Genomic DNA, 26,948 nt, shown 5'->3' on the forward strand with positions numbered 1-26,948 from the left:
GCGGTTCTCTCAGTCACTCAAAGGACACAGTCTCGCATGTGTCCCTTTTTTTCTCTGCATGTCTGTTTGTTCTTTTTATCGCTCTTCCTCTCTCTCGTTACAGGCCGGTTTTCTCTCCTTCTCCCTACGCATGCCAGAAAATGGCTAACACAGGCTGTATCACCTTGCTCTACTAACAATTTGATTAGCATTTCAGCTTTGAATTTTTAGGAGAGAGAACCGCTTTGGCACAGTTTGGATCAGATAGATGGCTGGCGATCTGTATAGTCCACTTCTTGTCAGCAAAGTGTATTGCCGGAACATAGCTCTTTGTTAAGAGAAATAATCTAGTAGTGGGGGCTTGTCACAACTTATTCTTTATGAAACTATGTGGACTTTTTTTCACTGTAAAAATTTGGTCATCTGAGAAGTTATAAAGCGCATTTTAGATTTATCAGCATATGACATTTTATGTATAACAAGGTCACAACTTTATTATATGTTTATATTATATAATTTATTTATGATATATATAAATACATATTATATGTTTATTATATTACTGTTATCAACCCCACTTTACAAATGTGAAGCTAGGCTCAGAGAAGTTAAAGACCATGTCCCAAAGGTCACCTAGCTAGTACATTACAGACGTGGAGTTTGAACCCAGATACTCTGATTCCAGAGCTCATGCTTTTGAATTCTCAATATATAAGATGCCTCCCAATATAAGGTGTGTTTGAAATATAAATAATTTTTACCTTAAGAGAAATCTCATTTAGCAGGGCTTAACTAATGCCTGACTTTTTCAGTTCGGTAAATGATTCCTGAATTCCTCCTATATGTAGGTGCAATTCTAAGACCAGGACATCCAAAGATAAATAAGGATGCTATTTCTGCCTTAAGTTGCTCAATCCAGGAGAGACGACAGATATAAATCACTGAAATGCCGTGTGAAACTTTTACCTTTACAGAATGTTTGTATCCATTTGGGACAAGCAAAGCCAGTATATAGCATGGCAATGAGTATTGTAGCATTGGTTACCAAAGGGGTTAATACATGAGGGCTCTGAAATTAGAGTGAATTCTGTGACTTAGAATATTTATTACCTACATACTCCACGGGTCAATTTCTTTTGGTCACTAGACAAAGAATGGATAGATTTTCAAACGATTGGAGGTTACTGTTTCCTTTTGATGGCTTCTTTCAAGGTCATACTCTTTTTTTTTTCTTTTTGGTGGCATGGCTTGTGAAAGCATGGAGCCCCAACCACTGGACTGCCAGGGAATTCCCAAGGTCATATTCTTGAGAATATAAAACTGAACAGAAGCTTGGTTGGTGGACCACACAGCCATCAAGTGGGAAAATAGCCATAGCTCCATTAGTGGTATAAGGGGTCCAGATCTCTGTGTGAGGCCTAGTCCTCTGGCCACAGGAGGAAATATACATAGGTGGAGTCCTGTGAGCTACAGAGTGATTGGTGGTGGCAAGCTGTGTCTTGCTCATGGGCAGTAGAGCAGGAGCAGAGTCTGAGCAGATTGTGGAACAGGACTTTTATGTTTCTTGGGTGTTGGTCTGTCGTTTCCCACCTGCTTGAAAGAAATGGAGAAAATAAGTATGAGATTGAACCGAATATAAAATTGCCAATATTTGACCTTTTTTTGATTCATGAAAAATAGCAATTTCATGTGGTTTAATCTAATGTTTGCCAAGTGTTTACTCAGGACCTGTCAGTCTCCTAAAGATTCTAAATATGCTACCTAATTTAATTTAAAACTTGCAAGCACCTTGCAAGATCAGTCTACAGAGAAGAAGCCAAAAACCAAACTGGTGGGGTGACATACCCAAAGACAGATAGTTATTAAGTACATGAATTGCAGTCTCTCTGGTTCCAAGGTCTCCAAATTTGCCAGGGTCTCTGGTTCCAAATTTGCCAGGGTCTCAATCTGTACCTTGAGCAGTTCAAGTAGACAGCAACCATTCTGAAATCATGTAACAAATAGGAGATGGCTTGTATCTGGAGAGCCAGTGAACCAAGACCCAAACCGCAAGTCCATATGGCCAGATATAAATCATAACAATGCCAGTTTATGGTTTTTCTTTGTGCTTCTGATTTTTGAACTGGCTGCACCACTAATTTCCAGATTATTAAAGTTTAAATATTATAAATAAGCAAGGTAGGTTCTGAGAATGATGTTATGCTAATGCAGATTCATTTGAATAAGGTTTTTTTTTTTTAAAATAAATTTATTTATTTAGTTAGTTTTGGCTGTGTTGGGTCTTCGTTGCTGCACGCGGGTTTTCTCTAGTTGCGGTGAGCGGGGGCTACTCTTCATTGTGGTGCGCGGGCTTCTCATTGCAGTGGCTTCTCTTGTTGCGGAGCATGGGCTCTAGGCGCGCGGGCTTCAGTAGTTACGGCACACGGGCTTCAGTAGTTGTGGCGCACGGGCTTAGTTGCTCCGTGGCATGTGGGATCTTCCTGGACCAGGGCTCGAACCCGGGTCCCCTGCATTGGCAGGTGGGTTCTTAACCACTGCGCCACCAGGGAAGTCCCTTGAATAAGGTTTTCTGATCTCACTAGCAAGATTACAAATAAGTTTAACCTCTTTTGAGGGCAAAATAAATTGGCTACCTTTGTGTTAAAAGTGCCTTTGCTTTTTTGGCACATAGAATAATGTTTTAAATACAAGAGGCACTTAATAAATGTCTTTCCCAATATACTTCTCTCTTACCTCTTTGCTGATGATGAACATTCTAGTTAAAATGTCTTTTGTGAGTTAAATAAGTTTCCAGGAATATGCAGCCACTCCTCTGTTAATATCTGTGAATATGTAGGTATCTCTCTGGTTAATAGATGTGGGTCTAAAATTTACTTATAAATAATTTGTAGTTCCGTCCCCCAAAGTGACTTAAATTTTAGGAAGAAAACTAAGAAATATGTGTACCATCCAGAGAAGATTTTTGTGTTTAGGGGAAAGGGTTGATTTTTTTTTTTTTTTTTAATATGCAAGAACTTTTATAATCCAGTTTAAAAAAAATTAGTAACTCAGACAGGTAAAGAACATAAATGAGCAATTCATAGAAAAAATATGCACATGCCTAATAAATATACACTATTTTAAAATTATTTTCATGTAATTTCAAATTTACAATACAAAGAATTCATATAATCTATGTATGTATACAGATATATGTACCTGTTCTTATTATCTTCAGACTTTTTAAGAGCAAGCTGAAGACATGATGTCCTGTCATCCCTAAATACTCCAGAATGTAATCCCCAACAAAAAGGACACTATTCTACCTATTCTGCATTCACCCGTCTAAATCAGGAAATCAGCATTGGTATGATACTACCATCCTATTCTCAGGCCCCTTTTAAATTTCACCAACTCTCCTAATGTCTCTTTTTCCTTTCTGACCTATGCTCAATCCAGGAATACACGTTGCATTTGATTATCACGTCTCTTCAGACTGCTTCAGTTTGAAACTCCCAGTTTTCCCTATATTTCATGTCCTTTGGAGTTTTAAGGAATACAGACCTTACATTCTGTAGTTCTAATTTTTCTCATTGTCAAAGTTATTCTTGCCAGGTATACCACAAAAACGATGTGCTTTTGTCCTCAGTGCATCACATCATTCCACCACTGATAATTGAATAGTATTCCAGGAATATGCCAGTATCCTGTTCTTCATCAAACCTTCACTCATCAGTTTAGGATCTATTGAGAACTCCGTGAAATCAGTCACCTTCATGATGGCTGCCGAAAGATGATTCTCTGTTTCCATCATTCCTGCTATATTTATTAACATTTTACTGTTAGGAAGAGCTTTCTTCCTTCTGCATTTTCCTTTTTCTGCATTTATTTATTTATTCATCATTCATTCATGTGTTTGTCAGTATGGACTCAGGGATGCGAGTTTTACTGAATGGGTTATAATTTATTATATAAATTATATAATTTATTATATAAATTACAGTAGAATACACACATCTTGAGTCATTCAGTTTTGACATACACATACATCCCTAACAGGATAACAGGACAACCAATATTTTTTTCTGATGCTCAAACTTTCCCCCCGTTTGGCCAGTAGTAGCCCTTCAAGGTGGCTCCTGTGTCCCTTTGAAATGTCTGCATTATTTTTTGAGCATTTCCTTACTTTCTGGCACAAAATATTTTACATTCTTCTTGTACTTTCCCTGCCCAACTTTGAAATTAGCCATTTCTCCAAGGATTCCTGGTTCCTTTTAATGTAGGATGGGTTTTAGAAATCAGGATATACGCCACTGATATGCTTTTTGTTTTTTTTGTTTTTCAACTTCTGACATTTTCATTTAACACATTGATTCTGTTTCCATGTCAGAGGAATCAAATGCCGCCAGGGAAGTGGTAGAGTGGCTCTTGTTTCCCACTTGGGGAGCCTGAAAATCAAAGAAGTAAGAGTAGTCAGAGTTGAGCTGTCAGTTGTTCTTAGTGGAGAGAGTTAGGAAAATATATGGATGTATATATGCACACACACAGACATACAAATATATATGCATATACACATATACATCTATAACTACGTGTTCATTTTTGTGTGTGTATATATAATACATATGTATATATATAATATCTATGTTGTATGTATGTAATACAGCCATGAATTCATATTTCTAATTCCATTCCAATACCTTAGACTTCTTTTTAGCCTTGCCCCTTCCTTTTAAATTTCTTTGTCAGTGAGAAAAATGGCCCCAACTATCCTCAGGATATTTACTTACTTGATCATTCAGTTTACTTACTTGGCCACCGTAACAAATCTTCCAACCCTGCTGCTCATTTCCTCCATCCCTACTTAGCTCCCAGAATGTTCTCAGCCACAGAGCCTGCCTGTGCTTCCACGTGGCTCCCCCAGCCTCCTCCTCACCACCTTGTATACTCAGCATCTGTCCCTTACCTCCTGTCCCCAGTACTCACCCCTCACTACCCCATGTCCTTAAAGCGACATGAAAAGGAGGAGAGGGAATGGCTCCAGAGAAGATTTTAAAGTTAGATTGCACAGTTTTCTTTATTTCCTCAATGTACTCGTTTTTTGGTATGTCCTAAAAAATTACGTGTTTTAGTTTTAAGCTTAGTTTTAAAATGACATACCCTTTGGTATATAGATGTGTTTTTCATTCATTCATCTGTTGGAATTATCCGCATTATTGTTTTAATGCCTCCTTGGGATTGTCATAAACAAAAAGATTGTTTTCATAGCTTTATTTTCACACTGTGAGTTTAAATACATGTATTTAGTGAGGATTTTAGCATCAAATTTAATATCTTGCGTTCTGATTCTCTTGGCTGCATTGGCACTGCCTTAGTAACCAATTTGAATGCTTACTGTTTTTAAAAACCTACCTCAATAAAATGTCATCTAGCATGTTTTGCTTTTTAAAAAATAGGTCTTGAATAACTGAATATTTCTTAGGCAGTGTCAACATTAGCCACTTGAAGCATTCATTCAACTGTTATCTTTCTGAAACTTGTATATTTGGTGTACTGTAGCCCAAGGCACATTAGAGATTACTGTTGATTCATTTGGGTACTTATATATTTCCATGGCATTTTGGCTTCTTGAAGGATTATTATCCACCAATATCTAATTTAAAAATTGCTTACGCTTTTAGTGTTTCCATGGAATTCAATGGTTTTTAGGTGCCAGTTAGGACATTTGGTAGATTGACTAGAAAAATAATTGTTTAAGCAATGCTGGGATAAGTATGAGGTAATTGTTGCCTTGACAACTGGAAAACTGTTATGTTTGCTAAACAAAGGGATGGTAATATAGTAGTTTAATTTCTTTTTTGGCATGGAGGTGCTATATAAAAACATTTTATTTTAGCCTCTGAGATGGTCTGTATTTTTGACCAAAATCAGAAAAGCAGAACAAAGAGAAGGTAAGAGTTTTGTTTTGGTTTTTTTTCCCCTGGTGATATACATGTACATACACCTAACAGGGTTGGTGTTGGTCAAAGCAATCTTGGTAAACCTGCTGGCATGATTCTTTGTATATCTCTACACTGGATCACAGTACAGTAGCCTCAGAATAGGTGTGTATAGTCTTGATTTTGTCTTTCTACCACACTAAAAGACTGTGATAGACTTTATGGAGCATCCCCACAAACACTTTACCTCTCTTGCTACTAGAATTCAACTTGATTACTTTATTTCTGAATTGAATAGGGGGATAATATTTTAAACACCCCTCCCCCCATATACACATTATACTGGCATCTGTTCTGTTTATGTGGGATCTCTTTGGTGTAGGACTCAAATTTTTTTTAAACTCACAATTGTACCCCAGATTATTGAGTAATAATAACAGCCTTTATTTGGTATTGTATGCTGGGGTCTGTTCTAATAAGCACTTTACATGTAGCAAGCATTTCAGTCTTCATCCCTGTGAGATAGTCACTATTTATTATATCTAGAGGCAAGGTCATCTGGCTACTAAGTGGTAGATTTGAACCTAAGCATCTAATTCAAGAGCCTGTGCTCTTAATTACTGTATTATACTGACTCTCATTAATAGAGTCATTCCAAGTGCACTGGAGAATATAGACAAGTATTAATACGAACGTTCAAAATAACCCATAATCCCAGTCACTACAGATTATAATACTTTGAGTATTATAATTGAGTTGATAATTGTGGGAGTCACATTATGAGTATATAGGGGAGTTACTGTACAGTTCTGTCTTCTTTTTTGTAAGTTTGAAATATTCCTTAGTATACATTTTAAAAAGCAAAGGCTACATGCCAATTGTAAAAAACAAAAAGGAACCTTTTTTTTTTTTAGAAAAAAAACACGAAGACATACTTTGGATAAAATGTTTTTATATACATACCCCTCCTTTCCACTCCCTTTCTCATAGGTTAATCCCTCTTTAACAGTTGTTTTTCTCTTTAATATGTATGTTTTTTCTATATGTATAGTATAACATATATATTTTTATTTCTGCATTTCTAGAAGTAGAAAAAGTATAGTACTTTAAAGACATATACATAGTACCAATTATCCTGTATTATGTTCTCATTAGATTTAATGCTAAAAAATATTGTATTCTGAGGAGTATTGACATTAGTTGAAAAAGTGAGAAAAGTGGTTTAACTTTCTTTTTACACTGACTTACGGTGAGCAATCATTTAAAATGAGGTTTTGCCTTTCCCATTTTAAAAAGGAAAAAAGGAGGAGGTGCCAATTCTGAATTTACATTGGTTTAATGACTTATTTGCCCACACTCAGTGTTTCATAATAGTAATTGTGAATAGTTAAATACTTCTGTACTTTCTAATGCTGGCCCCATTTTCCTGTTGTGGAAACTGAATTTTAGGGAGGTTCAGTAGCCTATGAAGACTCATGTAGTTAGCATAAGGAATAGAGCTGGGATTAGGACCTTGTCTTTTGCTTTCAAAAACTGTGCTATATTAGTCTCACATTACACTAATGATAGAGTGATAATTTATGGTCTGCTAAAATCACATACACAAATATGACCATGTAGGTTGTGAGTTTCATTTGTTTTTTCTGTAGAAATTCATACTTTGGTTAGCATAGTTTCACTTCTAGACAATTACGTGTCTCAGAGTATCCTATTCTGACCATCTTTGTAATAATAACCTTAGTCCTTTGACATAGGCATGTTAAACAAATGTATACAGAATTCAGATTATTTTATTCATATAATGATGAGAAATTAGGGACAGAAAAGTAACTTACCTAAGATGATACCAAAAAAAAAATACAGGCAGAAATTAAGATCAGAACATAGACCTTTGCTTTTCCTATGCTCTTTTTGAGAAATTAACCCTGCTCTAACAATGTATTTAGCAGGTTTTTGTTAGACTTTGGCTTCCCTTTGCAAGTATTTTTGTGACAGACATTTTCTTTATATACCTTGCTGATTCCTTTTCATGTGTTCTAGCTTGAAGGAAGGAAAATATTACCCTTCAAAAATAATAATTTGCCCTCATGATATTTGAGCTAATTATTACTCTTTTCTGTCAACATGGATTTTCATGTTAGTAAGGATGTAGGATGGGGCTTAGTTTTGGGGGAAAAGTTCCCTTTCTCAAATTCAAGATGAATAAGTCTGTTCATTAAGCATGTTTATAGTTTGCTGGGGTTGGAATGTTGCCAGTGTTTGATATTGAATATTAATGAAAAGAAAACATAAATGGGTTTCTGTATACTAGTAGTCTAAATATATTACTATCCTATTCCCCCTGCCCCTTTTTGGTTCAAAATTCTCTATAATAAAAGTACCTAAAAAGCTTATCACTTCTTAAATATTTATTTGTTCCTGAGTAGGCAGAAACATGCACTTTTAGATGATCTCTTTTTCTCTTCTACATTTCAGAATTTCTGGTTCTACATTTCAGAATTTTACTGGCTTATAAGGCAGGAAGTGTTAATGGGAGAGGTTGCAAGTTGTGGAGAGTAATGAACCTTATGGTCATGAAGAGTGCCCCTCCATTTGGGCTTGTCTAGCAGTAACACACAATACCAATTGAACCACAAAGTGGATTGATATCTTTTGGAAATTTTCCTAAAATTTCTGGGTGAAGTGCTGTGAGTCCCTTTCATATTCTTGCTAAAATAAAGCCACTAGCTTGTCTGGAATTTATTCAAAATTTTGACCTGGGAAGATGATATTTTAAGAGGGCTAATCTGTAAAGTAGAAATGCATTTATTAACTTTAGGTGCAAGAGCAGTACAAAGTTATCAAATCGTAGTTAATTAATGATATCAACAGATTTTAAAAGTAATAATGCAGAAATGATTATCTTTCTATGAGGGTACACTTCTGTTATGGCATAAATAAATTGAAATATAGGCATTTTCCTAAGTAGATTTAAGAAATCATATACTTGATATGTTTTGAGGGTTTTTTTTTTTAAATACTGTTCATGAAATACATAGAATGTGAGGCAAATGGCCATTAAGGAGGGTGGCCTGATACTTCTAGTTGTTGCACCCTTGTTTTGGTTTGTGATACCTCCCCACCTTTCAAAAAGTTATTAAAATTGTTTGATATATTTATGGTCACTTTTGTTATAGCATTAGAATTCTTTTTTTGAGATAAATCTCTTCTAGGTGTATTAGCCACAACTATTAGGGATGAATTTATTTTAAGATCCAAATGAAATTGATATATTCATTATTTATTGCTGTATAACAGCATTTTCCACCTTACGGTCTGTGGAATTTCTGCAGGATGTTAATAGATGTTAATTTAAGAAAGGTTCTTTGGGGGCTTCCCTGGTGGCGCAGGGGTTAGGAGTCTGCCTGCTGATGCAGGGGACACGGGTTTGATCCCTGGTCCGGGAGGATTCCACATGCCACGGAGCAACTAAGCCTGTGCGCCACAACTACTGAGCCTGTGCTCTAGAGCCTGTGAGCCACAACTGCTGAAGCCCACATGCCACAACTACTGAAGCCCGTGCGCCTAGAGCCGTGCTCCGCAACAGGAGAAGCCATCGCAATGAGAGGCCTGCGCACCATAGTGAAGAGTAGCCCCCGCTAGCTGCAACTAGAGAAAGCCTGCGTGCAGCAACGAAGACCCAATGCAGCCATAAATAAATAAATAAAATCTATTAAAAAATTTTAAAAAATTAAAAAGGTTCTTTGGACAAATAGATTGGGAAATGATGAGGCAGAGTAGGAATTCATTCAATGAACTGATTTTCCCAAACTCCCAACTCTTTTTCTTTCTGGTGGAGCATCTTGGAATATTAGTATTTCTTGTAAAACACTTTGGGAAAAGTTACTTACATAATCTTTCTTTGGCTATAGAATTGGTTAATATAAGTAGAACTCCTTAGAAATATAGATCCTGTGCAGAAAAGTACCTGATTATAAAAAGAGCAGCTAGATTAGGACTATTAAAAATTAAATCACAAGTGAGGAAACTTAAAATAATATTTATTGTAGACAGGAAGTGAACAGTGAACTCATGCCAAAGCAGTTGAGACATTTTGGCTGATTTTTTACTTCAGATTTTTCAGACTGGATTTCTTCATGTAGTTTTCATCAGTAGTTTGAATGCATATGGGTTTCCCCCACCCCTTTTATGCTGTTCTACCTTAGCATTGTCTAGATAGGGATATAACAAAGCTATTCTGAATTTGGGTGGCTGCCAAGATATAGCCTAAATGTTAAAAGAAATTTTCTTAGACTGAGTTTTAAGGATCTGCCTTTTCTTTCAGTGGTCATTTAATAAAAAATTTTGAATGAATGGGTGGTTGGAGGGGTGGATGGAATGATATACTTGGACCATATGTATTTTATATAGAGAAAAAAGATGGCTTTATCTTTTATAGATGTCCGTTTTAGTACATTTAAATAGGCTTTATGATATGTATTTTACTTTTTTTTTTTAAAGGAACCATTTTGAGATATGTCAGAGCACACGGTTCTTTTTTTTTTTTTTTTTAATTTTATTTATTTATGGCTGTGTTGGGTCTTCGTTTCTGTGCGAGGGCTTTCTCTAGTTGTGGCAAGCGGGGGCCACTCTTCATCACGGTGCGCGGGCCTCTCATTATCGCGGCCTCTCTTGTTGCCGAGCACAGGCTCCAGACGCGCAGGCTCAGTAGCTGTGGCTCACGGGCCCAGTTGCTCCGCGGCATGTGGGATCTTCCCAGACCAGGGCTCGAACCCGTGTCCCCTGCATTGGCAGGCAGATTCTCAACCACTGCGCCACCAGGGAAGCCCTTACTTATTTTTAAGTTAGAGTATTTTATAGATTGTTTTTGTTAACAATACATTCATCTATTACAACTTTTATAGCTGTAACAGGATTAGATCTGCCATTCTGAGGTCTGATTTTGGGAAAGAACTAGGAAGTTTAAATCTAATTATATTTATTTGCATTTTTAGGCCCTTGATGAACCTCCCTACTTGACAGTGGGCACTGATGTGAGTGCTAAATACAGAGGAGCCTTTTGTGAAGCCAAGATCAAGACAGCAAAAAGACTTGTCAAAGTCAAGGTACAGTATATGTAGATTTTCTAGATTATATGTTTAGTATTTGATGCTTAAACTTTTACTGGTAAGTATATTTAAGAATTTTTTTCTTCTGCAAGATGAGTTTTTAGTTTCTAGGAGTAATGATTGTAAAAATACCTGAAAACAAAGCATTACTTGTGATTTTATTCCAATTGGAATGAAGTTAGATGATCACAGTTGGTATTTTGAACGCCATTTCGCTACAGACTTGGTATTGTTTGTATTGTTAGCCTTTCAGAACTGGAAAGGACCTTAGAAGTCATGTAGTTTAATTCCTTAATTTTATTGTAAGAAAAATGAGGCTCAGTAAAGGGTTAGTGATTTCTCCAAGGCCATTATGGCAAATTAGTGGCAGAATGGGAATTACCATAGTACGTCAGTTTTAAGACTCGCCCCCCATTTTAACCATGAAATTGAGATGTGATTTATAATTGATGATGGTAGATCTAGTTGTTGGTTCCTTATCCTCTACTTTTCTTGAAAAATCTTCCTAATAATTGTCAATTATTTATTGAGTGGCAAACTGCAGGAGGGAAGGAGGATGGGGATATGAGAATAACCCGATCTCTATTTTCAAGGGGTTTATAATCCACATTAGCAGATACCCCATAAAATACTGGTTTGAACATCACTGGTTAAACCGGCCATAGAGATTTTGTACCTCAGGGGAGCGTGTCAGAGTCTCTTCGGGAGCTTCTTCCATGCTTGTATGCTTAGGTTCCTTCCTTATGCATGGACATGTTGAAAAAAGCTTCCTGGGTGATTCTAATTTACACTGCCAGTTAAGGACCATTGTGATAAGGCCTTTAAATTAACCATAAGCCTGTAGGATGCTATTCTTAGCCCCCCACCCTATCTTTAGTTTTTGCATGCTTGGTGCGCACGAGCTCTTACAGTGGCCTTTCCTGTTCCCGACTTCGTATAGTGGTGTTCCCTGAGCACTCATTTTTTTCCATTACTACCTTAGAGATGAAGAGAAAGCTTTTTATCAGTTTTCTCACTCTTTCAGACAGAGCTACTGCTAGCACATGTAACACCTTAACATGAATTAGACAAAAATCTCTCCCTGCTGGTAGAGACCCTCCTTAGCAGAGCTTGGCCTACAGATAACATTTTTGTGCTGGTTAGAAATGGTGTTCCTTTGGGCAGGAGGAGTCTTACTCCAGGACCCATGCTTCACTGGATTTTAGCTGTGATTTATAATCTCAGCTGGGTGTCTCTGTAATGAATGAACCAGCAAAATGACACATGGCAGTCCTGCCATTTCTTGCTGTCATTGAAAGGAAGAAAACAGTCTATGCTGCTTCTGCCGATCGCACAGAGTGCCAGCCAGTACCTTGTGCCTTGTGTCTTGTAAGTAGTGGCTATCTAAAATTTGTTGTTAGTTTTTTGGGCTGCTCTAAAAATCTGTTTATAATTCAAAGCTAATGATTTTCTCAACAGATAAGGTAGTGTATTTCTATATCAGTTTAATTAGCTTATGATTCAGAGTTAATACATTTTTCTGGGGAAGAAGAACAACACTTCTTCCCCATCAGTTTTCATTTATTGAGCATTTACTACATGCCAAGCACTATATCAGGTATTGAAACTCTAATATTAAGACTTGGTCTCCATTCTTAAGTGGCTTACAGCCTAGTGAATGACACAGATATCTAAACACATAATTTAAATAAAGCGTAGTAGTGTGTTGTGTGAGACAGAAATACCTGGGATGCTGTGAGTACAGGACATCTCCTTTCATAGCTGGTTTGTGACCCTGTTACCTAAATTGATTACCACACATATCAGATAAGAGCACATTAATGGTTCAATCCCTGTAAGAACTCTTGCTTTGTATAAGGAAAACAACCTTTTCTATACTGAGTACTGGAAGCTATTTTGTTTTTTACCAACTAATTAAATATTTAAACTTGATCCCTTTATTTTAACTTACCTCACATCTGGTTTCCCATTCTCTGATTTCTGTGCTGATACAGAGGGAGAGTACAGTAAAGTTCTGGATCTAGTTGGCCTGAGTTTGCATCTCAGCTCCACCATGGTACTAGTTCTATGATCTTGGACCAGTTACTTACACTTTCTGTTCCTCAGTTTTCTTATCAACAAATAAGAATAATAATCATACCTACCTAATATGGTTGTTGTGAAGATTATATGTTTGATGCTTGAGCCTGATACTTGGCTGTCAGTAAGTGTTTTTTGCTACTGCTTATTATTAAGCGAGGCCTTCACAAAATGGTAGAGTACCTAATAGCCTAAGATCGCCACCTCTTTTTTCCTTATTTTTAGGAAAAGAAATTATACAATTAAACTCACAACTAATAGTATTGAATAAAATATGATATGTAAATCGTCAAGTAAATTAGTCTGGGAAGTTGTCTGTTAAATAATAAATTTTTCAGTTAATCTACTTAGGGACTGAGATATTGTATACACTAGGCGGCTGTTTGTTTAGATTAGTCATAATAAAAATGAATTCATGCATTAACGAGCTTGTGTTGCTTTTTTTTCTTTTTTGGTGGCTAATTAAATTTATAATCTTTAGGTAACATTTAGACATGATTCTTCAACAGTGGAAGTTCAGGATGACCACATAAAGGGCCCACTAAAGGTAATTCATTTATTCATTATTATTTCTAATGCTTCAGTGGGAAACAGTAATTATCTCAGTCTTTTAAAAAATTCATTGGTTACTCTGTTATTGGGTTGATAAATATGTAATTCTCTCTGAATAGACTAATAGAAAAAAAGTAGACTTAGTGTTCAATAAAACCTATATGACAGTAAAACCTGTGTTCAGAAGTGAAATGAACATCAGGGAAAAACTGATTGCTTTTTATTTACTCATCTGTTTTGGTCTCACCATGTTTCATTTATTAAAAGGGTACAATTTCCAGAAATAATAGGTGGTGAACTAGGGATCAAGTGATGTAAGTTCCATGATGATGTGAAAATTGAGAAAACAAAACAAAACAAATCCTCAGAGCTTTTAATTCTTTGAAGCAACTACTGGCATATGACATTGTTAAAGGGTCATCAGGCAGTTATAAGTGATAAACATGTTCGTATATACAGATAGTTTCATTTCTTTGCATTAGTTTTTCTTCATTGGCCAGTGAAATTAGTGCTGCTTTACTTTCCACTAGTGAGCAAGCTAAAGGGAATGTGCGGGTAGCCACTGTGTGCTGTTTGGTCCTATAGAATGTCTGAAATGGACATTGGCCTAGCTGGGTGAATTTTAAGAAATGCTAACAGAATTGAAGAGACATTTGTAGATGCAAGAAAAATCCTTTCCTAATGAAGCTGTACTTTTCAGAGAACTAGATAGATGTGTGTATCTGCCAGTTTTTGTTGGTGGTTTATTTAAAAACTTTTAATTGGATCCCCAGAGCATTAGTACCTTGCATATATAGTAGGCACTATGGAGGACTAAAACTTGTAAGTTTTTTTAATCTTGCCTTGTGAAAATTATTTTCCACCCTTTCTGTTTTATAGGTGCCATTTTTTTCAAACGTATTTATTTCATTTTCGGCTGCGTTGGGTCTTCGTTGCTGCGTGCAGGCTTTCTCTAATTGTGGCGAGTGGGGGCTACTCCTCATTGCAGTGTGCGGGCTTCTCATTGCGGTGGCTTCTTTTGTTGCGGAGCACGGGCTCTAGGCATGCGGGCTTCAGTAGTTGTGGCTCATGAGCTCTAGAGTGCGGGCTCAGTAGTTGTGGCACCCGGGCTTAGTTGCTCTGCGGCATGTGGGATTTTCCCGGACCAGGGCTCGAACCTGTGTCCCTTGCATTGGCAGGCAGATTCTTGACCACTGCGCCACCAGGGAAGTCCCTATAGGTGCCATCTTTAATTTTACGTGCACATGTATATCACTTGTAGGGACAAAAACATGCACATGTATAATTTGATGTTAACCGCCATTTATTTAGCACTTATTAGTATGTGCTAGTACTGTGCCAAGTCCTCTGCATATATTATCTTATGTAATCTTCATAATAGCTCTTTACAGAAGAGGAAACTGTGAAGGGAGGTGGGAGGTAAAGTACTCTGGCCAAAGTCTTACAGCCAGTAATGGCAGCCCAAGTTCTGATGGCCTCACAGCCTGTCACTGAAGCGTTGTGCCCCCTGGATGATCAGAACACACACATCTCCATGCCTTATTTGTGTTTTGCCTCATAAGCACACCAGCGTAGCTCTTCGCTGCCTGACTACCCGGTTCACCTGGCACAGGCTAGCTGGTACCAACTACAAAAAATGTTCAGTGTTGCAAGGGATAGGAGAGACAATTACTTTGTATCCTCAAGCCATCTTTCTCTCCTATTGCTCCAGCCTCTTTGATTGTGGCATAGTTGGTTTATTTTGCTTGTTTGGTTTTTCTTATTTATTAAAATTTTCTTTGTTTTTGATTAGGGCTTAGGACCATTTTGATTTTGATGTATGTAAGTGTATTAAATTTCGGTCTCAAAATTGTTAAAATATTTCTCTTGCCTATGGAGTTTTTTTTTGTATATAGATTTTGAATTGTTCCCTAATGTACTTTGTGGCTTTCCATCAGCTGATAGAAAGTATTAGCATTTATGTTTCTCCTAGAGGAAATAAACTTCCCATAGTGATGGTTATTTGATCTCAATATATTTTCAGTGAGTTCACATGAAAATAATACTAGACCACTTGAGTATTAAATTTAAAAAAATGTACTATGTATTTATTGATAGTAGTCCCTGGTGGTCCAGTTGTTCAGACTCTGCACTTCCACTGCAGGGGTCCTGGGTTCGATCCCTGGTTGGGGAACTAGGATCCCGCATGCTGCACGACGCGGCCAAGAAAAAAAAAAAAAAGAAAGTTCTGTTAATTCTTCAGCATTTCCTTTCCTCTTTTGGGCATTGTGTGGGGCTGACAGTCTCTTCTGTGAACAAGTTTATTTTTGTTATCACTGCAAAGACCATATACATTTTATTTTTAATTGAGGTGTAATTGACATATAACATTATTATTAGTTTCAGGTATACAACATAATAGTTCAATATTTGTATGTATTGCAGAAGGATCACCACATTAAGTCTAGTTAACATCCATCACCATACATGGTTGTAAAAAAATTTTTTTTCTTGTGGCGAGGATTTTAAGACTTACCCTGTACTTTCAGACATGCAATACAGTGTTCTTGACTATAGTCACCATGCTGTACATTACATCTCCATGACTTATTTATTTTATAACTGGAAGTTTGTAGCTTTTGACCCCCTTCATCCCTTTTGTCCACCTGCACTTCCTTCCTAGCTCTGGCAACCACCAATCTGTTCTCTGTGTCTATGAGCTTGGTTTTTTGTTTGTTTTGTTTTTTAGATCCATGTATATGTGATATTGTATGGTATTTGTCTTTTTCTTACTGATTTATTTCACTGAGCATAATGCCCTCAAGGTCCACCCATGTTGTTGCAAATGGCAAGATTTCATTCTTCTTTATGGCTGAATTATACGCACGCGCACTTGCATGCACACACACACACATATCTTTATCCATTCACCCATCGATGGATACTTAGATTGTTTTCATATCTTTGCTATTGTAAATAATGCTGCAGTGAACTTGGGGGTGCATATATCCTTTCAAATCAGTGTTTTCATTTCCTTTGGATAAATACCCGGAAGTGAAATTGCTGGATCATACGGTAGTTCTATTTTTAATTTTTTGAAGACCTTCCATACTGTTTTCCATAGTGGCTGCACCAATTTACATTCCCGCCAGCAGTGCACGAGAGTTTCCTTTTCTCCAACATCCTGACCAACACTTTTACTTCTTGTCTTTTTGATAATAAGCCATTCTCATTAGGTGTCAGGAGATATCTCATTGTGGGTTTGATTTGCATTTCTCTGATGATTAGTGATATTGAGCATTTTTCCATGTACCTGTTTGCCATCTGTATGATTTCTTTGGAAAAATGTCTATTTAGGTCTTCTGCCCATTTTTTAAATTGGACTTTTTGCTTTTTTGATATTAATTTTGGAGCTGTTAATATATTTTGGATATTAACACCTTGTCAGTTGCATCATTTGCAAATATTTCTTCCATTCGGTAGGTTCTCTTTTCGTTTTGTTGATGGTTTCCTTTGCTGTGCAAAAGCTTTTAAGTTTAGTTAATTAAGTCCCATTTGTTTATTTTTGCTTTTATTTCCTTTGCCTTAGGAGACAGATCCAAAAAAACATTGCTACGATTTATGTCAAAGAGTGTTCTGCCTATGTTTTCTTCTAGGAGTTTTATGGTTTCTGGTTTTTAATCCATTTTGAGTTTATTTTTGTATATGGTGTGAGAACCTCTGCCCGTTTCTCAATTGGATTGTTTGATTCTTTTCTAGCTGTTGCATTGTATGAGTTCTTTATATCTTTTGGTTTTTAACCCCTTATCAGATATGTGATTTGCAGATACATTTTCTCCCATTCATTAGGTTGCTTTTTCAAATTTTTGATGATTTCCTTTGCTGTACAGAAGCATTTTAGTTTGATGTACTTATAAAAACCATATAAATTTATAAACTCTATAAATTATCAGCATTTTCTTGATGAGATGAAAATATTTCAAATGATTGTCACTATTGGTACATTATAACTCATAAGGAGAACCTCAAAGTTATTTGTTAATTTTTCCCCAGCCTTCTTCAAAGAAGAGTTGTAATATGGGGCAAAGATAGTCAGTTTCACGGACAGGGACCCCCAGACCTGTGAGGGTTCCCAAGACCCTTTCAGGGAGATTGTAAGGGCAAAACTATTTTCATAGTAATACTTAGATATTATTTGCCTTTTTCACTATGTTGACATTTTCACTGATGGTGCAGAAACAGTGGTGAGTAAAATTGCTGGCACCTTAACACAAATCAAATCAGTAGTGATTTTATTCTTCACCATCATGCACTCAATTAGTTTAAAAAAAGAAAGCCAGTTTTTAGTTTGTTCATTTATCTTCTTAAAGTTTTCCTAACTTTTTTTTTTTAATACTTTAGGTCGGAGCTATTGTGGAAGTGAAGAATCTTGATGGTGCATATCAAGAAGCTGTAATCAATAAATTAACAGATGCGAGTTGGTACACTGTAGGTAAGGGAATACATCTTCTTTTAAAAATATATTTTCAATGATAGTACAAATAAAGCAGATTTTTCTTGATTTACTTCCTCCCCTAGTTGCCGTACGTTATTACTGTTAATGCTTTTTTATCTTTCCAGATCTTTAAAAAATTTATTTCATAAATATGTACATAACATATAGTTTGAAATTAGTGTATATATTATACAATTGGATTTCTAGCGGTTTTCACTTCAGAGTATATCTTAGAGAAATTTTTTTTCATCTTAACCATTTTTAAGTGTGCATTTCAGTAGTGTTCAGTATATTCATGTTGTTGTGCAACAGATAAATTTTTTAAACTGCAATATTATGTTTCATAGCATTGGATGTACCATAGTTTATTTTCTCTTACTGATGATGTTGCCAGTTTTCTTGCTGTTGTAATAAATGCTGGATTGAATGTCTTTTGTACATGGACATTATTCTAATATTTCCCTAGTGTGTACATTGAGAACTAGGCATAGATTGAAGGGAAATGTCCTTTTAAAGCTGTAGTAGGTTATGAAAACCGCTTTTCTAAAAGACTGTTAATTTACACTTCCATAAACAGTATATAAGTGTGGTTGTCGCCCTAACCCTTGTCAAATGTGATGTTAGTAATATTTTAAAATTTGTGCCCATCTGGACACAAAATAGTATCTCAGTTTTGTTTTAATATGCTTCTCCCATGATTAGTAATGAGATTGGACATACTTTCATATGTTTATTGAAAGGAACATTATTTCATTTGTATTTTCTCTCGTTTGAATTGCCAATTTATAGTGTCTTCCCTGTCCACTCCTTTTCCTCTTGGGAAGGTTATCGTTTTCTTATTTTCAGGGTATGAGTTTATATATTTAAATGTATAAAGGGAATGTTAACCTTTGCCACTTCAGTTGCCAGTGTTCTTCTATTGCTTTACTCTTATCTCTGCTATCAGTTTTCAAATCATAGTCAATTTTCCTGTGGTCACCTTTTCCTTTGTCATTTTAGTTTGAGTCTTGTTTAAGAAGGCTTTCCTTCCATCAGTGTTGTAAATTTGTTTTCCAATGTATTCTTCAATTTAAAGTTCTATTTTTTGTTTTACAAAGAGCTTTTTATTTCACCCACAGTTTTTTTGAACATTCTGAAATATGATCAAATACTATTTTTTTCCAAATTGATAACAGAGTAATTATCCCAGTATTATTTATTGAATGGTAAAAATTCTTACTGTTTAATGATCTCAGAGATGAGAGTAAACATCTAGTAAAATGTCTTTGGTGATGTCAGAATTTGATGGAGCTTTCAAATAGTACTGATGAGTTTTGTGGTATGAGAAAAAAAACCTGGTGGAGAGGGAAAATTTGATTTTGAAGCGTAAGGATATATTTGCATTTGTGTAGGTTACAAGACTGTGAGCAGTTCTGTGTAGTTAAGTCTGTTTGATAATTAGACATGATAGTCTTATAAATGTGGCACTTTTATCATTGACTATTTTAGTTACTACATTTTTAAAAAGTACGAAGCGTTATTTATCCAGTCTCATGTGATGTAAAAGCTCACATTATATATAAGAACCTAATTTTGTTTTTTTGGCAAAAACCTCTGTTTATAAAATCAAGGCCTGGTAACTTTATTTAAAATAGAGGTACTCTCTTCCCATGATTTGTGAGGAATGTAGTATATGCTAAAATTATATCATAAAGTATACATCTATTCTGTGTATATATAAACTTACAACAAATTTGCTGGGACATTTTAGTACTTTAAATAAGTAGTTTTCAAGTGAGAGCAAATTAGCCACCCAGGGAACATTTGACAATATCTGGAGACGTTTTTGGTTGTCACAACTGGGAAGGGGGTGCTGCTGGCATCTCGTGGCTGGAGGCCAGGGATGCTGTTAAATATCTCACAGTGCACAGGTCCCCATGACAGTCCCCGTCTGGTCCAAAATGTTAGTAGTGCTGAGGTTGAGAAACACTGCTTTAAATAATAAAAGTAGGGTAATTTTTAGGGGCAGTCTGAATATATAAACTTGTACTGTTATTTTTTGTTTCTTAGGTAGATTTGTCAGTATTTACCAATAGGAAAATTTGCTTTTTCTTTACCATATTGAGAAGGATTAATCAGCATTTAAAAGGTTTCTTTCTGAAATGCTAACTTCTTATTTTCATTTGATGTTTTCTATTCCAGGGAAGATGTTTTCATTACAGGTATATTATTTTTTTTCCCCTAGAAATTGGAAAACATACTCTACACTTGAAGTTGTTTGTTACAAAACTTAAAATGTGTACTGAATTTCAGATCTAATCTTTTAAAACAATAGCTCTGTTTGCACTGAGACAGTTAAATGATAATTTATGTCATTTTGTTAATCTTTGAAAAACCCTTCAGTAGTTGCCATTTCTACCTCTTCTCACAGTTTTTGATGATGGAGATGAGAAGACACTGAGACGGTCTTCACTGTGCCTGAAAGGAGAGAGGCATTTTGCCGAAAGTGAAGTAAGTAATCACTTAACGAATGAACACGTCCTAGTATTTAGTATCAGGGGCAGTAAAGTTTTGCTTTCTCAACTCAGGCAGCTTACTTGTTAATCAGGAAAATTCATTAATACATAACAGCATGAGAGTGTAGTCTGTGAAACCTGTTTAAGGCCTTGTGTTTGAGTACCAGGTTCTCTGTAGGTTTTTTTGTCTTAGAAAAAAAGGTATTTTAACATTTGTCCATGAAGAAAAAAACAACGGGATTGTTTATTATCCTTAGGCAACTTTTTTATAGAGTCCTTTAATTTGTAAATAATTGTAGAAAAGAGATGTCTCATTTGTAATCTACTTGAACCCCATCATCATTAAAGGCTATGTAGATACTGCAAGCCATCCCTAACTACTACTGCTGCCAGCCACTGACATTTACTATAGCCTCTCCTTGAAGAAGGCTTGCCTGACTGCCCTTTCTAAAATAGTCCCTTCCATTCCTCATAACTCTTTAAGGTTGGTTTAGTTTTCTCTATAGCCCAGATCATTCTCACCACCAAAATATGTATATGTGCTGTATTATTTATTGTCTGCCTTCCTCACTAGAATGTGTCTCAGTGGCAGAGATTTTGTATGTCTTCTTCACCACTTTGTTCCCAGTTCCTAGAACAGTGCCTGGCACAGAGTAGGAACTGAATAAACATTAGCTGGATGAATAAATGAAATGTTCATATTTGCCAGGGACTTTGCTTAGTGCTTTACGTATATCCTTGCATTTACAACATTATGAGGGAGATACAATGCTTATCTCCAACTCAGAGTTGATGAAAGTGATGATCAGAACTGGTTCTCAAACCAGCACTTTCTAGCACCAAAATCATGCTCTAAAATTGAAAGATGTTATTAAGTTACCAAGAGTGGAGGGTTCACAAAGTTTTGTAAATCAGTAACTTTGCAATTCAGAATTTTAAAAATGGACATATTTGTTGCAAATAGTGTTATGTTCTCTAGTCCAGCCTGTGAGTATTAATTAATGCACAGTGTGGCCAAACCAAGATTTCTTTTTTCTAGTAACTATTTAGAACAGTGTTTTTGTGGGGAATTTTAATATTCCTTTTAAATTATTAGACTTTATGTTTTTTTGTTATTTTCCCTTCCCGTAAATGATTGAATTCCCATTTCAACTCAGAATTTGGGACAGATTCTCTGTATTATGATTCTGGCCTATCTTTTCAGTCTCATACTCTGCTATTTCCCTGTACTTCTGACTTATAAGACTACTTGGTGTTTCCAGATTATGGCTCATACTTTCTTTTCTTGGTTTCTGCTGAGCCCTGCTCTTTTCAAGGCCATGAGAAATGCTTCCTCCTTCATGACTGTCTTTCATGAGCTCTCTAACCAAATTTGATCTCTATATCCTTTGATACTTTTCCACTTCTCTTATTTTTATTTTATGGTCTTTTTGGTTACTTTTATCATTTTTTCTATAAAATTGTAAGCTGTTTTGGCGGAATAGCCACGTTTTTGTCATCTTGATGGGCTTTCCTTTTCCCAGTAGTGTTTTCTACACAAAAGCCTTCAGTAAATATTTGATGAATTAATTGTGGAAGTTTAAATATAGGAAATAGATATAGCTTTGGACAAGTACAGTGAATTTGGCTTCTTACACTGATGAAGTAACAGAATTCTTTCTGAGTTTATGTAATTCTTAGAAATAATTTCATTTCCCTTAGTTAGAACATGTGATAATTATAGTAGGTTAATGAATATGGGGACTTGAAGACTTGATTTTTTTTCACCTAAGTGAAGGTATATGTCTTATGTATTTAATCCAGAGGAATATCGAAGATACTAATTTTGTATTTGCCAGGAGAATTGTAAGTTGGAATTGTTCATAAGACAGTTGTAGTATAAAGGCTGAAGCAATAAGAGCAAGTAGCTCAATGTATCCTTTTTAACTTCAGGAAGGATCGGTTTTACTGTGTGTGGCTGTATGTGTTGAACTTCATGTTTTGCTAGAGGGTATTGGAATACTGGTGTATTATTCCTTACCCATTGCCATATGCCACATGCTATGCTAGGTACTGGGGGTACATGGGTAAGCTAAGTAGATGTGGAATTTTTCCTTGGGTAACTTCTTTTTGCTTTTGAAGGAGACAAAGCATTAATTAATCAAAAATATAAAAATTTAAGGGTACTAGGCGCTGTGGAGACATGGCCAGGAGTATATTTAATCTACCATCTATGTACATTCTTTTCCTTATTTGATATTTCTGCTATTTTCAAAAAACAGTTTTAATTTTTTGGAAGTTTGCTCAGAGAATTGTTATTATCACTAATAACTTTGGCCTTTGAGTGAAAAGCCACATCACACTTGGCAGTATTTGGGATCACTAATCCCATTAATAAGCTGCATACCTAAACAAAGACTTAAATTCAAGATTTTCACAATAAGAGATCACAATAAGCGGGTCAGTCAGTTTGAATTCCCACACCAAAATCACTGGTCCTAGCAATAACCAGCTTAGTGAGGATGTTGCCTATTTCCTGACATCTGTTGGAGTGTTTGGGTATTTCTATAGAGCATTCATAATTTGAATATTATCCAAAAGTAGTTTTATCAGCTGGTATTCTCTCTGTGCATTTACTACATGCAGTTGAAAACGCTGAAGAAAATTTAGATGAACTCCCAGCTCCGTATTTCCTGCAGCCCATCTTAGGTAACAGGGCTATCGGCGTGTTTCCCCCAGGCCTGTGGAATTTTCTTTGAGCCTTTGATACAGCCAGGAGTCTCTGGCTTTGCTTTGTTGGTTTGAGACAAGACAAAGTCTACCCTCCCCTTACTCTTTTCTGTCATGTGTAATAAAGGTGTTCCTGCTTTCCAGGATTGGGGCCAGGGACAGAGATATTGCTTCCTATTGTTCTAATTCTTTTTTACATACTAGGGAGAGATTGTGGTTTATTTGAGAATTCCTATATGTGATTCCTAGGTAACTCTTCAGAAATCCTGGATATTTTCTTTCCTAAATCAAGTGAAATGACTAGCAGATACTGAAAATAGAAATCACAGTACTTAATAGAAATCTCTGCTTTCAAGAGAGCAGCCTTAATTTTAGGGGAGGGGCATTTAATTCTTTTGTTAGCTTGACAGAAAGTGAAGCCAAATTAATTTATTTTTCCTGTTTACCAAATACAGTACTTTGAAATTTTCACCCTTGGGAAGCATAATTAGGAGTTAATGACAGGTCATTTCTGAAGAGGTTTTGTCTGGCATATTATTGTATTCGGGCCAACTTTTGCCTCCACATATTTTTTAAATGCCCGACTTACAAACTAAATTTGAAAGGTTAGGTTTTCAGCCCTATAAAAGTTACGATTTTTGTCTGTCGTTACTGCCTTTTTCCTATACTGTATTCTTTGTTGTTGGATATCTATATGTACCTTAAATATATTTACATATATTCTAACAAATTATGCAAAATAGATTAATATGCTTCCCCCTTTCATGTTTTAGTTCATCGTTGTTTCAACAAAATTATCTCAGTTTAAAAAATAAAAGTTAAAATTTTTCTTTTAAATATTAACATTAGTTTGTATTTAGATATCTGATCTTTAAGTTGATGGACACTCTTTCATATAACATTCTTGTTTGTAACTTTGAGAAGTCTTTATCCTAAGTAGTTCCTCACCCTCACTTCCACTCTGACAGTTTTCCTGGGCTCTTTAGTTCCCCTTGTGTTCATAAAAGTATCTGCAATAGCAAAGGTTCTGATGGAGGGATAAAAGGAATAGTAACTGTGGAAAATCATTAAGATGCAGAAAAAGTAAGAATATTACCAACATTGATATTCAGAGAATTAGTTGGGATAGCATCTTCAGATTGATACCTTAACTTTTTAGATATATAAACCTTTTCAGGAAATAATGGCACGAAAAATCCAAGAAGTCTCTGATACGGAGAAATGAAGGGATTTCAGAATCCCTTTTTCTTCATTCTGCTTTTAACCAACAACCAATTCCTTCCCTGGAAATCATTATTTTTGAATGGGGTGAGGGACAAAAGGGTTGACATGAATTACCAGTTGATAGCAAGAAAGAAGTGTTCATTTGTTGATTATTATCTTCATACCAAGCACAGTATTGGATGTTGCAGATTAAAAAGGAAGGGAAAATAAAATATTAACTGTAGAAAAACTGATTTTTACATTTTCTTCAAAGAAGGTTTCTTACAGGAAATTCCCAGGCCATCTAGTGGTTAGGTGCTTTCACTGCTGGGGCCCGGGTTTGATCCCCGGTTGGGGAGCTAAGATCCCGCAAGCCGCAAGGGGTGGGGGTGGCAGGGTCAGGGGTCGGGGGAGAAAGGTTTACTGCAGAAAATGTTTACAAAGTCATAATATAGGATATCTGCAGCCCTTTTTTCAAGTAGTTGATGCTTATCCTGGTAATTTCGTTTCTGTTACTTATTAAGAATTCTATCTTGTGGATTGGGATTCCCTATAATGCAAAGAAAAATTTGAGCTGCAGTTGGCCCAACCTAGGGATTAGGTACTTGCACATAGGTTTCTTATCTCTCAAATCTGTTGTTTCCACTGAGTTTTATTTGTTTTGTTTTATATTTTAATCATTCTTAGAAGTCTGTCAATCCTCCAATAGATAATGAAATTATCTGGAGAGAACAACTAAATTTCTTTTCACTTTTTTTTTTCCAGCCATGGGCTCATTCATCTTTATTCTAATATCTTTGAAATGAGAGTTTTCTATCTTTAGGAAAGTTGTATTTTTGTCTCCCTCAGGGGAAGTTTTAAATCTCAAAATCTAAGCATATTCTTAAACTGATTTGGTTTAAAAAGAAAAAAAAGAACTTGCAACGTAATAACTTTTGATGGGTTTATGTTCCTACCCACAGACATTAGACCAGCTCCCACTCACCAACCCTGAACATTTTGGCACTCCAGTCATAGGAAAGAAAACAAATAGAGGAAGAAGATCTAATCATATGTAAGTCCATTTTCATAACTGTTAGTTGAACCTGAATTCATTTCTCCTTCCAGTATTGTTTTAGTAGTTATTAATTTTAAATTGTAACTTGCAAAATGCTAACTGAATGGAAGAGTACTTTCAGACTCTTTGGCATGGGTGCTTGAGGTTCTCCATGCTCAGTCAACTTTAACAGCTATATTATTTATCTGCCTGCCATTTCTCCTTACATGTATCTTGATGTCATTGTCAAAATGGAATTAGTCAATATTTCCTGAATGATACATCCTCTGTTTTCCTGATATCATGTTTTTTATTCATGCTGTTTTTTTCTGTCTTAAATGCCACCCTTCCATGCCACTGGCTCACTCATTCTTCAGTTCTTAACCAGAAATGCTCCCACATTTATGTGAACCATTTTATGCCTCCCCACTCTTTCCTTAAAAACAGACATGTTTTTTTCTCCTCTGAACCCTCTAAATCCTTTGCATTTATCTAATGTCATAGACAATATTTCACCTGTTATTATCATTGTCGTGTTTGTTTTCCCTTCCTAGTAATTTAAATCTTCCTGACAGCTGAACTATCTTATTTTTATGTCTTCTTACAGTTGTGACACATGTTCTACATGTTTAACAAATTACTGTCAATGAAATGTGCTTAGGCTCCAAAAGGCTTTAAATTAAAAAGGATTACAGGATCAAAGAGTCATGAAATTTCAGGTCATCAGAGAGAAAGAAACAATCTTCAAACAGTTCCAGGAAGAAAAAATAATTTATTGCAAAGGAGTGAGAAGCAGAATGGCATCAGACTTCTCAATAGTAACACTAGATGCTAGTGGTCAGTAGAATGCAGAATGGAGGAATGGAAGTTTCTGTTAAAGGGAGGACTTGTTATCTAGTATGATGGAACACTGGGGGGAAATTAAAGATATGATGATAACAAATAGAGAAAAAACCAGTAAAGGCATTTAGTTACTCCCCTCAAAATTATATAAGAAAAGAACACTATATTAGTAGGATGGAGGATAGAGAGGTTGCTTAAATATAAAAGTTAAGTCCTTAAAACAACAGGAAGTCAATACAATAATGTCTAAAATGTATAAATATAGAAATAGCGGTATAGGAATATTACTTAGAGATAAGGTATTAACTGTCAGAGCTGAAAGAGTTAAAAGCAGTTGCCTCCACAGAGCAGAAGAAAATGGGAGAGGATGGGGCAAGAGAATGTAGTTTTTAATTTATTCTGTTGGAGGATAAATTGTTTAAAAACGATTTTGAATATTTTACTCGGATAAAATTTTTAAAAATTTAATGTGCCTGAGCCAAATATTGTCAGAGTAGCTATTAAAAATATTGAATTGAATTATTGAAACTTGTAATGTAAGTGAATGCTTTC

At 35.7% G+C, this 26,948-nt stretch overlaps 1 protein-coding gene across 3 annotated transcripts in view; it reads left to right on the top strand.

Annotated features, from left to right (window-relative positions):
* Positions 1-26,948, top strand: part of ARID4B (AT-rich interaction domain 4B) — a 127,263-nt gene that overhangs the window by 38,517 nt on the left and 61,798 nt on the right. For all 3 annotated transcript variants that reach the window (XM_061182287.1, XM_061182277.1, XM_061182294.1), the window contains exons 3-7: positions 10,892-11,002; positions 13,566-13,631; positions 18,017-18,107; positions 20,521-20,600; positions 25,480-25,571. In XM_061182287.1, coding sequence (XP_061038270.1) covers positions 10,892-11,002; positions 13,566-13,631; positions 18,017-18,107; positions 20,521-20,600; positions 25,480-25,571 — 440 coding nt within the window. The remainder of the gene's footprint in view (positions 1-10,891; positions 11,003-13,565; positions 13,632-18,016; positions 18,108-20,520; positions 20,601-25,479; positions 25,572-26,948) is intronic.

Source organism: Eubalaena glacialis, chromosome 1 (genome assembly GCF_028564815.1).
Source record: "Eubalaena glacialis isolate mEubGla1 chromosome 1, mEubGla1.1.hap2.+ XY, whole genome shotgun sequence".
Lineage (NCBI taxonomy): Eukaryota > Metazoa > Chordata > Mammalia > Artiodactyla > Balaenidae > Eubalaena > Eubalaena glacialis.